General features: G+C 47.8%; 1 protein-coding gene across 2 annotated transcripts in view; it reads right to left on the bottom strand.

Annotated features, from left to right (window-relative positions):
• The window catches only part of LOC110526849 (vacuolar protein sorting-associated protein 13C), a 219427-nt gene that overhangs the window by 53122 nt on the left and 150131 nt on the right, over positions 1–16174 (bottom strand). For both annotated transcript variants that reach the window (XM_036981697.1, XM_036981698.1), the window contains 6 exons: positions 14784–14939; positions 14010–14274; positions 8661–8821; positions 6768–6889; positions 2101–2398; positions 225–614 (listed from right to left, as the gene is read on the bottom strand). In XM_036981697.1, the coding sequence (XP_036837592.1) occupies positions 225–614; positions 2101–2398; positions 6768–6889; positions 8661–8821; positions 14010–14274; positions 14784–14939 (1392 nt within the window). The remainder of the gene's footprint in view (positions 1–224; positions 615–2100; positions 2399–6767; positions 6890–8660; positions 8822–14009; positions 14275–14783; positions 14940–16174) is intronic.

The raw sequence follows: 16174 nt of genomic DNA, 5'->3' as shown, positions 1-16174 counted from the left end.
TGCAATGTTGTTGTCTTAGGTCGCTCTTTGTGTAGTGTTGTGTTGTCTCTCTTGTCGTGATGTGTGTCTTGTCCTGTATTTATATTGTATTTATTTATTTGAATCCCAGGCCCCCGACCCCGCAGGAGGCCTTTTGGTAGGCCGTCATTGTAAATAAGAATATGTTCTTAACTGACTTGCCTAGTTAAATAAAGGTAAAATAAAACAGTCAGAAGCTTTCCTACCTTGTTCTTGCTGAAGATGTTCTTTTTCTTGAAGGAGAAGAGGACGACGTCCCTGAAGTCCGACGCGTGTTTGACGGAGACGTCCTCCGCGCGGTACTGCAGAACCCTGGACGTCTTGTTGACGATCCAGTACGGGCTAAACACAGCCAGCGTCAGACGGCCATGCAGCCGCGCCGCGTGCACGCTCAGGTCCACGCTCAGCTTCTCGGCCGAGTCGCAGGTGAAGCACACGGGGAAGAACTCCTGCATGTCCTGGGCGATGCGGATACGTCCGGACCAGTTCCGACCCTGGTATTTAACCAGGACCATCTCCATGATCTCACCTCCTATACGGGCGTTCAGGACGTCTGCCGTGCTGCCCTCCTGGAGCTCATGGAACTCTGCTGAGCCCTGGAGAGATGGATTATTACACACAGGTTTTTTTGTAATGAAAATGTATCCGTTAGGAAAGTATCTTTGCATTGTAGAGGTATCTCAACATGGCATAACAACAGGAAATAATGAAATCAAAGTCTAGTGGCTGGCTGATTGTTATTTTGTGCTTGTATCTTTTAGTCTACACCTGTGACTTCTTCCCCTAGGGTTAGATCCTAGCCTAGTGACTGTCTTCATGTTTAGGTTATCTCAGTGTTACTACCTCCAGTAGATAGCTGTAAGGCAGGGTACAGGTCTAGGGTTAGATCCTAGCCTAGTGACTGTCTTCATGTTTAGGTTATCTCAGTGTTACTGTCTCCAGTAGATAGCTGTAAGGCAGGGTACAGGTCTAGGGTTAGATCCTAGCCTAGTGACTGTCTTCATGTTTAGGTTATCTCAGTGTTACTACCTCCAGTAGATATCTGATGCTGTAAGGCAGGGTACAGGTCTAGGGTTAGATCCTAGCCTAGTGACCGTCTTCATGTTTAGGTTATCTCAGTGTTACTACCTCCAGTAGATATCTGATGCTGTAAGGCAGGGTACAGGTCTAGGGTTAGATCCTAGCCTAGTGACTGTCTTCATGTTTAGGTTATCTCAGTGTTACTGTCTCCAGTAGATAGCTGTAAGGCAGGGTACAGGTCTAGGGTTAGATCCTAGCCTAGTGACTGTCTTCATGTTTAGGTTATCTCAGTGTTACTACCTCCAGTAGATAGCTGTAAGGCAGGGTACAGGTCTAGGGTTTGATCCTAGCCTAGTGACCGTCTTCATGTTTAGGTTATCTCAGTGTTACTATCTCCAGTAGATAGCTGTAAGGCAGGGTACAGGTCTAGGGTTAGATCCTAGCCTAGTGACTGTCTTCATGTTTAGGTTATCTCAGTGTTACTACCTCCAGTAGATAGCTGTAAGGCAGGGTACAGGTCTAGGGTTAGATCCTAGCCTAGTGACTGTCTTCATGTTTAGGTTCTCTCAGTGTTACTACCTCCAGTAGATAGCTGTAAGGCAGGGTACAGGTCTAGGGTTAGATCCTAGCCTAGTGACCGTCTTCATGTTTAGGTTATCTCAGTGTTACTACCTCCAGTAGATATCTGATGCTGTAAGGCAGGGTACAGGTCTAGGGTTAGATCCTAGCCTAGTGACCGTCTTCATGTTTAGGTTATCTCAGTGTTACTACCTCCAGTAGATATCTGATGCTGTAAGGCAGGGTACAGGTCTAGGGTTAGATCCTAGCCTAGTGACCGTCTTCATGTTTAGGTTATCTCAGTGTTACTACCTCCAGTAGATAGCTGTAAGGCAGGGTATAGGTCTAGGGTTAGATCCTAGCCTAGTGACTGTCTTCATGTTTAGGTTATCTCAGTGTTACTACCTCCAGTAGATATCTGATGCTGTAAGGCAGGGTACAGGTCTAGGGTTAGATCCTAGCCTAGTGACTGTCTTCATGTTTAGGTTATCTCAGTGTTACTACCTCCAGTAGATATCTGATGCTGTAAGGCAGAAGGTTCCGGAGGGTCACAGCTGGGTGGAGGTGGATGACATAGGCAGGGTCCCAGTCGTCCTCTCGCTGGGAGGAAATGAAGGACAGGTGATCTGGTGTGGCCAAGGTGGTCACCTGGAGGGGCAGGAAGCTGCTGTCTGCCGACGGACACTGGAGAAGGGACCGCACCTCAGAGCTCAGGTGGACCTGCTCCTTCCAGGCGATACAGGTAGACGACGGGCCGTACTGGCCCTCCAGGTGCCCGGCTGGCTGGAGGAAGAGCTGACACCTATAGAGGGAGACGAGGAGACCACATTTAACCACATATGACGAGGAGACCACATATAACCACATATAACTAACAATCTAGTTAAACATAACCCTAGCTGACATCTGCGTCAGAGAGAAGAGAGGAGTGAAACAAGGTAAGGACAGGGGAGTCTGTACAAAAGTCTTAGAATATTTGTTTAAAGTTCTAGAATATTTGTTTTACCCCTGTAAATCTAAGCGGTTGGGAATCGCTAAGCTGACATATGAAATTGTTTTAAGATGGTTCAAACTATGGATTTAGAATTTTAGGACCCTTTTTAGATATCTCGTACAACGCTGTGTACTACTCCTTTCACAGAACAGCGCAAACTGGCTCTAACCAGAATACAAAGAGGAGTGGGAGGACCTGATGCACAACTGAGCAAGAGGAGAAGTACATTAGTGTCACGTTTGAGAAACAGACGCCTCACAAGTCCTCAACTGGCAACTTCATTAAATAGTACCCGCAAAACACCGGTCTCAACGTCAACAGCGAAGAGGCGACTCTGGGATGCTGGCCTTCTAGGCAGAGTTCCTGTGTCCAGTCTCAACGTCAACAGTGAAGAGGCGACTCCGGGATGCTGGCCTTCTAGGCAGAGTTCCTCTGTCCAGTCTCAACGTCAACAGTGAAGAGGAGACTCCGGGATGCTGGCCTTCTAGGCAGAGTTCCTCTGTCCAGTCTCAACGTCAACAGTGAAGAGGCGACTCTGGGATGCTGGCCTTCTAGGCAGAGTTCCTCTGTCCAGTCTCAACGTCAACAGTGAAGAGGCGACTCTGGGATGCTGGCCTTCTAGGCAGAGTTCTTGTGTCCAGTCTCAACGTCAACAGTGAAGAGGTGACTCTGGGATGCTGGCCTTCTAGGCAGAGTTCCTCTGTCCAGTCTCAACGTCAACAGTGATGTGAGGCAACTCCGGGATGCTGTCCTTCTAGGCAGAGTTCCTCTGTCCAGTCTCAACGTCAACAGTGAAGAGGCGACTCCGGGATGCTGGCCTTCTAGGCAGAGTTCCTCTGTCCAGTCTCAACGTCAACAGTGAAGAGGAGACTCCGGGATGCTGGCCTTCTAGGCAGAGTTCCTGTGTCCAGTCTCAACGTCAACAGTGAAGAGGTGACTCTGGGATGCTGGCCTTCTAGGCAGAGTTCCTCTGTCCAGTGTCAGTGTCCTTTTGCTCAACTTAATCTTTCCTTTTTATTGGCCAGTCTGAGATTTGGCTTTTTCTTTGCATCCCGGAGTCTCCTCTTCCCTGTTGACGTTGAGACTGCTGTTCTGTGAAGGGAGTAGGACACAGCGTTGTACGAGATCTTCAGTTTCTTGGCAATTTCTCTCATGGAATAGCGTCCATTTCTCAGAAGAAGAATAGACTGACGAGTTTCAGAAGAAAGGTCTTTGTTTCTGCCCATTTTGAGCCTGTAATCAAACCCACAAATGCTGATGCTCCGGATTATTTCAACTAATTTGTAGCACAAACGGTTCTGAACCGTTGTGTTCGTGACAGTCTATCCTTTCCATAAAATGGTTATAGTTTGTATGTCAAACCGTTCGGATGCTAAATAAGTTGGTGATTTTCGGGATTTCTAATGGTCTGACAAAACACATCTCTACCTCTGCCACATTTCAACGCAGATACGGAAACGCGACACTAGTGACTGCAGTGGATTGATACTGAAACGCGACACTAGTGACTACAGTGGATTGATACTGAAACGCGACACTAGTGACTGCAGTGGATTGATACTGAAACGCGACACTAGTGAATGCAGTGGATTGATACTGAAACGCGACACTAGTGACTGCAGTGGATTGATACTGAAACGCGACACTAGTGAATGCAGTGGATTGATACTGAAACGCGACACTAGTGAATGCAGTGGATTGATACTGAAACGCGACACTAGTGACTGCAGTGGATTGATACTGAAACGCGACACTAGTGAATGCAGTGGATTGATACTGAAACGCGACACTAGTGAATACAGTGGATTGATACTGAAACGCGACACTAGTGACTGCAGTGGATTGATACTGAAACGCGACACTAGTGACTGCAGTGGATTGATACTGAAACGCGACACTAGTGACTGCAGTGGATTGATACTGAAACGTGACACTAGTGACTGCAGTGGATTGATACTGAAACGCGACACTAGTGAATGCAGTGGATTGATACTGAAACGCGACACTAGTGAATGCAGTGGATTGATACTGAAACGCAACACTAGTGACTGCAGTGGATTGATACTGAAACGCAACACTAGTGACTGCAGTGGATTGATACTGAAACGTGACACTAGTGACTGCAGTGGATTGATACTGAAACGCAACACTAGTGACTGCAGTGGATTGATACTGAAGCGTGACACTAGTGACTGCAGTGGATTGATACTGAAACGCGACACTAGTGAATACAGTGGATTGATACTGAAACGCGACACTAGTGAATACAGTGGATTGATACTGAAACGCGACACTAGTGAATACAGTGGATTGATACTGAAACGCGACACTAGTGAATGCAGTGGATTGATACTGAAACGCGACACTAGTGACTGCAGTGGATTGATACTGAAACGCGACACTAGTGACTGCAGTGGATTGATACGGAAACGCGACACTAGTGAATACAGTGGATTGATACTGAAACGCGACACTAGTGAATGCAGTGGATTGATACGGAAACTAATTGATACGCATCCAATGTAATAAAAACATCTCTCAGTTAAACTGTCGGATTTTGAACGGGAATCTTTTGTTATGCAATTTATATTGACGCACCGGTGGGTCTAGGGGGATGTTGAAAACTTGTTGAAAGCACTAGAATACGTGTTTGAAAGCACTAGAATACTTATGGTGCCACTCTCTCGAACGTGGTCCTTCGAGCCGGATAACAGATGCTGAGATTGAGCAAGGGGACACCTGGATCTCCCATCAACCTCTTAATTTCCTGTTTATGATTAGCATCTCATAAATAGTATCCTTTGTCTGTACGCTGCGATCACCGGCCTTTCAGAAGCTATGTTGAAATAGAGCTGTCCATTCATACGATAATTAACCAATATAATTACGTAAAATTGTCCTTCGAGTACATTTGCGATGTGCGACTCACACGTGCAAACACTCGGTAAAAGTGTATCTCGCTTCCTACGATGATAAGTAGCAAATATAATTATGGCAATTCACGGAGAAGTTACGAGAACACTCGTTGGTGGACACAAGTACGAGTGCCTGGTGTCATAAACGTGTGCTGTCTGAGGAGGACAGCAACAACTACACAGTTCCTCCTACTGTTCAGGAGAAGTGGTCTTACCAGGTGAAACTGAATCAAAATGAATTACCCTTATTTTACCTGATAGGTTGACTGAGATTTTTTTTTTACAGAAACAGGAAGTGTTGTGTAACGTGAACAGAAATGGACCCTGGTAAGTACACGCTGTGTTACACCCTGTATAAAAGGTCCCTGTGTAAGGTCTCTGTGTAAGGTCTCTGTGTTAGGTCCCTCTCTAAAGACCTGCATGAGACCAGAGAAACCAACATGGTTATTCCCTGTACGAGTCCAGGGCTGTCGACATGGTTATTACCTGGACGAGTCGAGGGCTACCAACATGGTTATTACCTGGACGAGTCGAGGGCTACCAACATGGTTATTACCTGTCCTACCAACATGGTTAATCCTTGGACGAGTCCAGGGCTACCGACATGGTTATTATCTGGACGAGTCCAGGAATACCGACATGGTTATTACCTGTACGAGTCCAGGGCTACCAACATGGTTATTACCTGTACGAGTCCAGGGCTACCAACATGGTTATTACCTGTACGAGTCCAGGGCTTCCGACATGGTTATTCCCTGTACGAGTCCAGGGCTACCGACATGGTTATTACCTGGACGAGTCCAGGGCTACCGACATGGTTATTCCCTGTACGAGTCCAGGGCTACCGACATGGTTATTCCCTGTACGAGTCCAGGGCTACCGACATGGTTAATCCTTGGACGAGTCCAGGGCTACCAACATGGTTATTACCTGTCCTACCAACATGATTATTACCTGTCCTACCAACACGGTTATTACCTGTAGGAGTCCAGGGCTAACAACATGGTTATTACCTGTAGGAGTCCAGGGCTACCAACATGGTTATTACCTGTCCTACCAACATGGTTATCATCTGTCCTACCAACATGGTTATCACCTGTCCTACCAACATGGTTATAACCTGTCCTACCAACATGGTTATTACCTATACTACCAACACGGTTATTACCTGTAGGAGTCCAGGGCTACCAACATGGTTATCACCTGTATGAGTCCAGGGCTACCAACATGGTTATTACCTGTCCTACCAACATGGTTATTACCTGTAGGAGTCCAGGGCTACATCAGACTCTCTCTCGGGCTCTGCCAGTCCTATATTAACCATCCCTCTGGATTTGGGACAATACTTCAGGATGGTAAACGGCACTGAGAAATGGTTCTGGATCTGAAACACAAAACCACGTTGACAAACAGTCAGTTAAGGACGACATCATCCTTTTTTTGACTCAATGGAAACAAAAACACAGATTTTACTGTAATTGAAAAGTGCTGAATAAATCACAATGTATTTTAATATCAGCTGTGTTCATGTTGCTAGTCCACAAGACTTGTTACTCTCTACTGAAAGCTGTTGAGTGTCTATAGCCTACAGGAGGACAGCTCCATAGAGAGTGATGGAGGACAGCTCCATAGAGAGTGATAGAGGACAGCTCCATAGAGAGTGATAGAGGACAGCTCCATAGAGAGTGATGGAGGACAGCTACATAGAGAGAGTGATGGAGGACAGCTACATAGAGAGAGTGATGGAGGACAGCTCCATAGAGAGTGATGGAGTACAGCTCCATAGAGAATGATAGAGGACAGCTCCATAGAGAGAGTGATGGAGGACAGCTCCATAGAGAGAGTGATGGAGGACAGCTCCATAGAGAGTGATGGAGGACAGCTCCATAGAGAGTGATGGAGGACAGCTACATAGAGAGTGATGGAGGACAGCTCCATAGAGAGTGATGGAGGACAGCTCCATAGAGAGTGATGGAGGACAGCTCCATAGAGAGTGATGGAGGACAGCTCCATAGAGAGTGATGGAGGACAGCTCCATAGAGAGTGATGGAGGACAGCTCCATAGAGAGTGATGGAGGACAGCTCCATAGAGAGTGATAGAGGACAGCTCCATAGAGAGTGATAGAGGAGAGCTCCATAGAGAGTGATAGAGGACAGCTCCATAGAGAGTGATAGAGGACAGCTCCATAGAGAGTGATAGAGGACAGCTCCATAGAGAGTGATGGAGGACAGCTCCATAGAGAGAGTGATGGAGGACAGCTCCATAGAGAGTGATGGAGGACAGCTCCATAGAGAGTGATGGAGGACAGCTCCATAGAGAGTGATGGAGGACAGCTCCATAGAGAGAGTGATGGAGGACAGCTCCATAGAGAGTGATGGAGGACAGCTCCATAGAGAGTGATGGAGGACAGCTCCATAGAGAGAGTGATGGAGAACAGCTCCATAGAGAGAGTGATGGAGGACAGCTCCATAGAGAGAGTGATGGAGGACAGCTCCATAGAGAGTGATGGAGGACAGCTCCATAGAGAGAGTGATGGAGGACAGCTCCATAGAGAGTGATGGAGGACAGCTCCATAGAGAGAGTGATGGAGGACAGCTCCATAGAGAGAGTGATGGAGGACAGCTCCATAGAGAGTGATAGAGGACAGCTCCATAGAGAGTGATAGAGGACAGCTCCATAGAGAGTGATAGAGGACAGCTCCATAGAGAGAGTGATGGAGGACAGCTCCATAGAGAGTGATGGAGGACAGCTACATAGAGAGAGTGATGGAGGACAGCTCCATAGAGAGTGATGGAGGACAGCTCCATAGAGAGTGATGGAGGACAGCTCCATAGAGAGAGTGATGGAGGACAGCTCCATAGAGAGTGATGGAGGACAGCTCCATAGAGAGTGATGGAGGACAGCTCCATAGAGAGTGATAGAGGACAGCTCCATAGAGAGTTATAGAGGACAGCTCCATAGAGAGAGTGATAGAGGACAGCTCCATAGAGAGAGTGATAGAGGACAGCTCCATAGAGAGTGATGGAGGACAGCTCCATAGAGAGTGATAGAGGACAGCTCCATAGAGAGAGTGATAGAGGACAGCTCCATAGAGAGTGATGGAGGACAGCTCCATAGAGAGTGATAGAGGACAGCTCCATAGTGATTTGCTGACCTGTAGCGGAGATCGGACGGTGATGACCTTGTTTCCTTCTGAGGCGTCAATCTGTACCAACACAGACACGTTCTCCTGCAGCACGGGATCTCTCACGTTATACAGCCTCCTGCCAGGCTGATCCACCACCATGTTGGAGATCTCACTGTAACCTGTAGGAACTGAGGAGGAGACAGACCAGTGGACATTGTTCCAGCTACTGACTCTATCTATTATCCAATGGCAGAGGAATAACATTTTAAAAATCCCATGCCGAGCTGTTCGGTTCAAATCCCGTTCAAACACAGGGAAAAGGAACTATTCCCTACCCTTTAGTGCAGGACTAGAAACAGAGACGTGAAAACTGTTGGAATGTAAAAGAAGCCGAACCAGGAGAGACCACATCAAGCAACATGTACAGTACTACCCTATATGGAGGTGGCAGGTAGTGGTTAGAGTGTTGGACTAGTAACCAGCAGGTAGCCTAGTGGTTAGAGTGTTGGACTAGTAACCAGCAGGTAGCCTAGTGGTTAGAGTGTTGGACTAGTAACCAGCAGGTAGCCTAGTGGTTAGAGTGTTGGACTAGTAACCAGCAGGTAGCCTAGTGGTTAGAGTGTTGGACTAGTAACCAGCAGGTAGCCTAGTGGTTAGAGTGTTGGGCTAGTAACCAGCAGGTAGCCTAGTGGTTAGAGCGTTGGACTAGTAACCAGCAGGTAGCCTAGTGGTTAGAGTGTTGGACTAGTAAACAGCAGGTAGCCTAGTGGTTAGAGCGTTGGACTAGTAACCAGCAGGTAGCCTAGTGGTTAGAGCGTTGGACTAGTAACCAGCAGGTAGCCTAGTGGTTAGAGTGTTGGACTAGTAACCAGCAGGTAGTCTTGTGGTTAGAGCGTTGGACTAGTAACCAGCAGGTAGCCTAGTGGTTATAGTGTTGGACTAGTAACCAGCAGGTAGCCTAGTGGTTAGAGTGTTGGACTAGTAACCAGCAGGTAGCCTAATGGTTAGAGTGTTGGACTAGTAACCAGCAGGTAGTCTTGTGGTTAGAGCGTTGGACTAGTAACCAGCAGGTAGCCTAGTGGTTATAGTGTTGGACTAGTAACCAGCAGGTAGCCTAGTGGTTAGAGCGTTGGACTAGTAACCAGCAGGTAGCCTAGTGGTTAGAGCGTTGGACTAGTAACCAGCAGGTAGCCTAGTGGTTATAGTGTTGGACTAGTAACCAGCAGGTAGCCTAGTGGTTAGTATTGGACTAGTAACCAGCAGGTAGCCTAGTGGTTAGAGCGTTGGACTAGTAACCAGCAGGTAGCCTAGTGGTTATAGTGTTGGACTAGTAACCAGCAGGTAGCCTAGTGGTTAGTGTTGGACTAGTAACCAGCAGGTAGCCTAGTGGTTAGAGCGTTGGGCTAGTAACCAGCAGGTAGCCTAGTGGTTAGAGTGTTGGACTAGTAACCAGCAGGTAGCCTAGTGGTTAGAGCGTTGGACTAGTAACCAGCAGGTAGCATGTACTGGTTAGAGTGTTGGAGCAGTAACCAGCAGGTAGCCTAGTGGTTAGAGTGTTGGACTAGTAAACAGCAGGTAGCCTAGTGGTTAGAGCATTGGACCAGTAACCAGCAGGTACCCTAGTGGTTAGAGTGTTGGACTAGTAACCAGCAGGTAGACTAGTGGTTAGAGTGTTGGACTAGTAAACAGCAGGTAGCCTAGTGGTTAGAGCATTGGACCAGTAACCAGCAGGTACCCTAGTGGTTAGAGTGTTGGACTAGTAACCAGCAGGTAGCCTAGTGGTTAGAGCGTTGGGCTAGTAACCAGCAGGTAGCCTAGTGGTTATAGTGTTGGACTAGTAACCAGCAGGTAGCCTAGTGGTTAGAGTGTTGGGCTAGTAACCAGCAAGTAGCCTAGTGGTTAGAGCGTTTGACTAGTAACCAGCAGGTAGCCTAGTGGTTAGAGTGTTGGACTAGTAACCAGCAGGTAGCCTAGTGGTTAGAGTGTTGGACTAGTAACCAACAGATAGCCTAGAGGTTAGAGTGTTGGACTAGTAACCAGCAGGTAGCCTAGTGGTTAGAGTGTTGGACTAGTAACCAGCAGGTAGCCTAGTGGTTAGAGCGTTGGACTAGTAACCAGCAGGTAGCCTAGTGGTTAGAGCGTTGGACTAGTAACCAGCAGGTAGCCTAGTGGTTAGAGTGTTGGACTAGTAACCAGCAGGTAGTCTTGTGGTTAGAGCGTTGGACTAGTAACCAGCAGGTAGCCTAGTGGTTATAGTGTTGGACTAGTAACCAGCAGGTAGCCTAGTGGTTAGAGTGTTGGACTAGTAACCAGCAGGTAGCCTAATGGTTAGAGTGTTGGACTAGTAACCAGCAGGTAGTCTTGTGGTTAGAGCGTTGGACTAGTAACCAGCAGGTAGCCTAGTGGTTATAGTGTTGGACTAGTAACCAGCAGGTAGCCTAGTGGTTAGAGCGTTGGACTAGTAACCAGCAGGTAGCCTAGTGGTTAGAGCGTTGGACTAGTAACCAGCAGGTAGCCTAGTGGTTATAGTGTTGGACTAGTAACCAGCAGGTAGCCTAGTGGTTAGTATTGGACTAGTAACCAGCAGGTAGCCTAGTGGTTAGAGCGTTGGACTAGTAACCAGCAGGTAGCCTAGTGGTTATAGTGTTGGACTAGTAACCAGCAGGTAGCCTAGTGGTTAGTGTTGGACTAGTAACCAGCAGGTAGCCTAGTGGTTAGAGCGTTGGGCTAGTAACCAGCAGGTAGCCTAGTGGTTAGAGTGTTGGACTAGTAACCAGCAGGTAGCCTAGTGGTTAGAGCGTTGGACTAGTAACCAGCAGGTAGCATGTACTGGTTAGAGTGTTGGAGCAGTAACCAGCAGGTAGCCTAGTGGTTAGAGTGTTGGACTAGTAAACAGCAGGTAGCCTAGTGGTTAGAGCATTGGACCAGTAACCAGCAGGTACCCTAGTGGTTAGAGTGTTGGACTAGTAACCAGCAGGTAGACTAGTGGTTAGAGTGTTGGACTAGTAAACAGCAGGTAGCCTAGTGGTTAGAGCATTGGACCAGTAACCAGCAGGTACCCTAGTGGTTAGAGTGTTGGACTAGTAACCAGCAGGTAGCCTAGTGGTTAGAGCGTTGGGCTAGTAACCAGCAGGTAGCCTAGTGGTTATAGTGTTGGACTAGTAACCAGCAGGTAGCCTAGTGGTTAGAGTGTTGGGCTAGTAACCAGCAAGTAGCCTAGTGGTTAGAGCGTTTGACTAGTAACCAGCAGGTAGCCTAGTGGTTAGAGTGTTGGACTAGTAACCAGCAGGTAGCCTAGTGGTTAGAGTGTTGGACTAGTAACCAACAGATAGCCTAGAGGTTAGAGTGTTGGACTAGTAACCAGCAGGTAGCCTAGTGGTTAGAGTGTTCGACTAGTAACCAACAGATAGCCTAGAGGTTAGAGTGTTGGACTATTAACCAGCAGGTAGCCTAGTGGTTAGAGTGTTGGACTAGTTGGACTAGTAACCAGCAGGTAGCCTAGTGGTTAGAGCGTTGGACTAGTAACCAGCAGGTAGCCTAGTGGTTATAGTGTTGGACTAGTAACCAGCAGGTAGCCTAGTGGTTAGTGTTGGACTAGTAACCAGCAGGTAGCCTAGTGGTTAGAGCGTTGGGCTAGTAACCAGCAGGTAGCCTAGTGGTTAGAGTGTTGGACTAGTAACCAGCAGGTAGCCTAGTGGTTAGAGCGTTGGACTAGTAACCAGCAGGTAGCCTAGTGGTTATAGTGTTGGACTAGTAACCAGCAGGTAGCCTAGTGGTTAGAGTGTTGGACTAGTAACCAGCAGGTAGCATGTACTGGTTAGAGTGTTGGAGCAGTAACCAGCAGGTAGCCTAGTGGTTAGAGTGTTGGACTAGTAAACAGCAGGTAGCCTAGTGGTTAGAGCATTGGACCAGTAACCAGCAGGTACCCTAGTGGTTAGAGTGTTGGACTAGTAACCAGCAGGTAGACTAGTGGTTAGAGTGTTGGACTAGTAAACAGCAGGTAGCCTAGTGGTTAGAGTGTTGGACTAGTAACCAGCAGGTAGCCTAGTGGTTAGAGCGTTGGACTAGTAACCAGCAGGTAGCCTAGTGGTTAGAGCATTGGACCAGTAACCAGCAGGTACCCTAGTGGTTAGAGTGTTGGACTAGTAACCAGCAGGTAGCCTAGTGGTTAGAGCGTTGGGCTAGTAACCAGCAGGTAGCCTAGTGGTTATAGTGTTGGACTAGTAACCAGCAGGTAGCCTAGTGGTTAGAGTGTTGGGCTAGTAACCAGCAAGTAGCCTAGTGGTTAGAGCGTTTGACTAGTAACCAGCAGGTAGCCTAGTGGTTAGAGTGTCGGACTAGTAACCAGCAGGTAGCCTAGTGGTTAGAGTGTTGGACTAGTAACCAACAGATAGCCTAGAGGTTAGAGTGTTGGACTAGTAACCAGCAGGTAGCCTAGTGGTTAGAGTGTTCGACTAGTAACCAACAGATAGCCTAGAGGTTAGAGTGTTGGACTATTAACCAGCAGGTAGCCTAGTGGTTAGAGTGTTGGACTAGTTGGACTAGTAACCAGCAGATAGCCTAGTGGTTAGAGTGTTGGACTAGTAACCAGCAGGTAGTCTAGTGGTTAGAGTGTTGGACTAGTAACCAGCAGGTAGCCTAGTGGTTAGAGTGTTGGACTAGTAACCAGCAGGTAGCCTAGTGGTTAGAGTGTTGGACTAGTAACCAGCAGGTAGTCTAGTGGTTAGAGTGTTGGACTAGTAACCAGCAGGTAGTCTAGTGGTTAGAGTGTTGGACTAGTAACCAGCAGGTAGCCTAGTGGTTAGAGTGTTGGACTAGTAACCAGCAGGTAGTCTAGTGGTTAGAGTGTTGGACTAGTAACCAGCAGGTAGACTAGTGGTTAGAGCGTTGGACTAGTAACCAGCAGGTAGTCTAGTGGTTAGAGTGTTGGACTAGTAACCAGCAGGTAGCCTAGTGGTTAGAGCGTTGGGCCAGTAACCAGCAGGTAGTCTAGTGGTTAGAGTGTTGGACTAGTAACCAGCAGGTAGTCTAGTGGTTAGAGTGTTGGACTAGTAACCAGCAGGTAGCCTAGTGGTTAGAGCGTTGGGCCAGTAACCAGCAGGTAGTCTAGTGGTTAGAGTGTTGGACTAGTAACCAGCAGGTAGTCTAGTGGTTAGAGTGTTGGACTAGTAACCAGCAGGTAGCCTAGTGGTTAGAGCGTTGGACTAGTAACCGAAAGGTTGCAAGTTCAAATCTGTCGTTCTTCCCCTGAACAGGCAGTTAACCCACTGTTCCTAGGCCGTCATTTAAAATAAGAATTTGTTCTTAACTGACTTGCCTCGTTAAATAAAGGTCAAATAAATAAACGTCTAAATTAATATACAGTAGTCTACTGACCGATGCTGAGGTTGAAGAGGCAGCTCTCCTGACGTTGCAAAGCAGACAGTTTGCCCCGTGTCGAGGTACCCGACCCGGAGTACTCCAGGTCCACGCTCTGCCCTACCCCCACCTCGTGGAGTTTGCCCTGCCCAGGGGAGGCCACCACCCGCAGGTTGGCACTGTGCTGCACGGTGAGAGGGATGCCCAGCGCATTACGGATGGTGAAGGGGGCCTTCTCCTTCAGACTGTGGTCAAAGGTAGAGGCTGTGCCCTCAGAGAATGCCTGAGCAGAAATGACAGAACGTACTGTGAATAAACGTGCTGAAATGTTCAACATTTTTTAGGTTGGTTTGTGGGACCTAGATGAATCTAGTCCTGGGTTAAAAACAGGACCAATGATATTGATGTTTAGTCTAGGAATGGCTTTAACTAGGGCTGGAGAAACGGGTCAGACGTTCATAGGAAGAACTGGGGGGAAAAAAATCAGTAGCTGGCCATCAGAACCGAATTATACGGAGAGTGTTTTCTGTCATGTATCGTGTGTGTCTGTGTGTGTGTGTTGGTGTGTTGGTGTGTTGGTGTGTGTGTGTGTGTGTGTGTTGGTGTGTGTGTTGGTGTGTGTGTTGGTGTGTGTGTGTGTTGGTGTGTGTGTTGGTGTGTGTGTTGGTGTGTATGTGTGTTGGTGTGTATGTGTGTTGGTGTGTGTGTTGGTGTGTGTGTGTGTGTGTGTGTTGGTGTGTGTGTGTTGGTGTGTATGTGTGTGTGTGTGTTGGTGTGTGTGTGTGTCTCTACCTTGGCCAGGTTGGTTAACACATTGAGGCAGCACTTAGAGACGGTAATGTTCATGGTGTCTTTGGAACAGATGTTGATGGCGGTGCGTGGCTCGGGGAGAACCACAAAGTCATCCCCGGGAACAGGGCTCTTATCCTGCACGGGGTTGTTCTTCATCTGCAGGGAGGAGGAGGACGACGCGGTGAACACAAACACTGAATTAAGAGAGATACCAATCTATAGGTCGATCGATCCATCCATCAATACGAGGTCATTGAATTAAATACAAACGTCATTGTGTTTCTGAGTTTTGCTAATCTACAGCGTAATCATGTTTATATAGCTTGAGGTTCCACTACGAGGTTGGTTAGGGTTCCTCAGCGTACCTCTAGGTTGAGGTTCCACTACGAGGTTGGTTAGGGTTATTCAGCGTACCGCTAGGTTGAGGTTCCACTACAAGGTTGGTTAGGGTTATTCAGCGTACCTCTAGGTTGAGGTTCCACTACGAGGTTGGTTAGGGTTCCTCAGCGTACCTCTAGGTTGAGGTTCCACTACGAGGTTGGTTAGGGTTATTCAGCGTACCTCTAGGTTGAGGTTCCACTACGAGGTTGGTTAGGGTTACTCAGCGTACCTCTAGGTTGAGGTTCCACTACGAGGTTAGTTAGGGTTATTCAGCGTACCTCTAGGTTGAGGTTCCACTACGAGGTTGGTTAGTGTTACCCAGCGTACCTCTAGGTTGAGGTTCCACTACCAGGTTGGTTAGGGTTACTCAGCGTACCTCTAGGTTGAGGTTCCACTACCAGGTTGGTTAGGGTTCCTCAGCGTACCTCTAGGTTGAGGTTCCACTACCAGGTTGGTTAGGGTTCCTCAGCGTACCTCTAGCTTGAGGTTCCACTACGAGGTTGGTTAGGGTTACTCAGCGTACCTCTAGGTTGAGGTTCCACTACGAGGCTGGTTAGGGTTATTCAGCGTACCTCTAGGTTGAGGTTCCACTACCAGGTTGGTTAGGGTTACTCAGCGTACCTCTAGGTTGAGGTTCCACTACCAGGTTGGTTAGGGTTATTCAGCGTACCTCTAGGTTGAGGTTCCACTACGAGGTTGGTTAGGGTTATTCAGCGTACCTCTAGGTTGAGGTTCCACTATGAGGTTGGTTAGGGTTACTCAGCATACCTCTAGGTTGAGGTTCCACTACGAGGTTGGTTAGGGTTATTCAGCGTACCTCTAGGTTGAGGTTCCACTACGAGGTTGGTTAGGGTTATTCAGCGTACCTCTAGGTTGAGGTTCCACTACGAGGTTGGTTAGGGTTACTCAGCATACCTCTAGGTTGAGGTTCCACTACGAGGTTGGTTAGGGTTTCTCAGCGTACCTCTAGGTTGAGGTTCCACTATGAGGTTGGTTAGGGTTCCTCAGCG

This window comes from Oncorhynchus mykiss, chromosome 6 (assembly GCF_013265735.2).
Source record: "Oncorhynchus mykiss isolate Arlee chromosome 6, USDA_OmykA_1.1, whole genome shotgun sequence".
NCBI classification, from domain to species: Eukaryota; Metazoa; Chordata; class Actinopteri; order Salmoniformes; family Salmonidae; genus Oncorhynchus; species Oncorhynchus mykiss.
The sequence above is the reverse complement of the archived record's forward strand: the minus strand, read 5'-3'. Positions and strand labels throughout refer to the sequence as shown.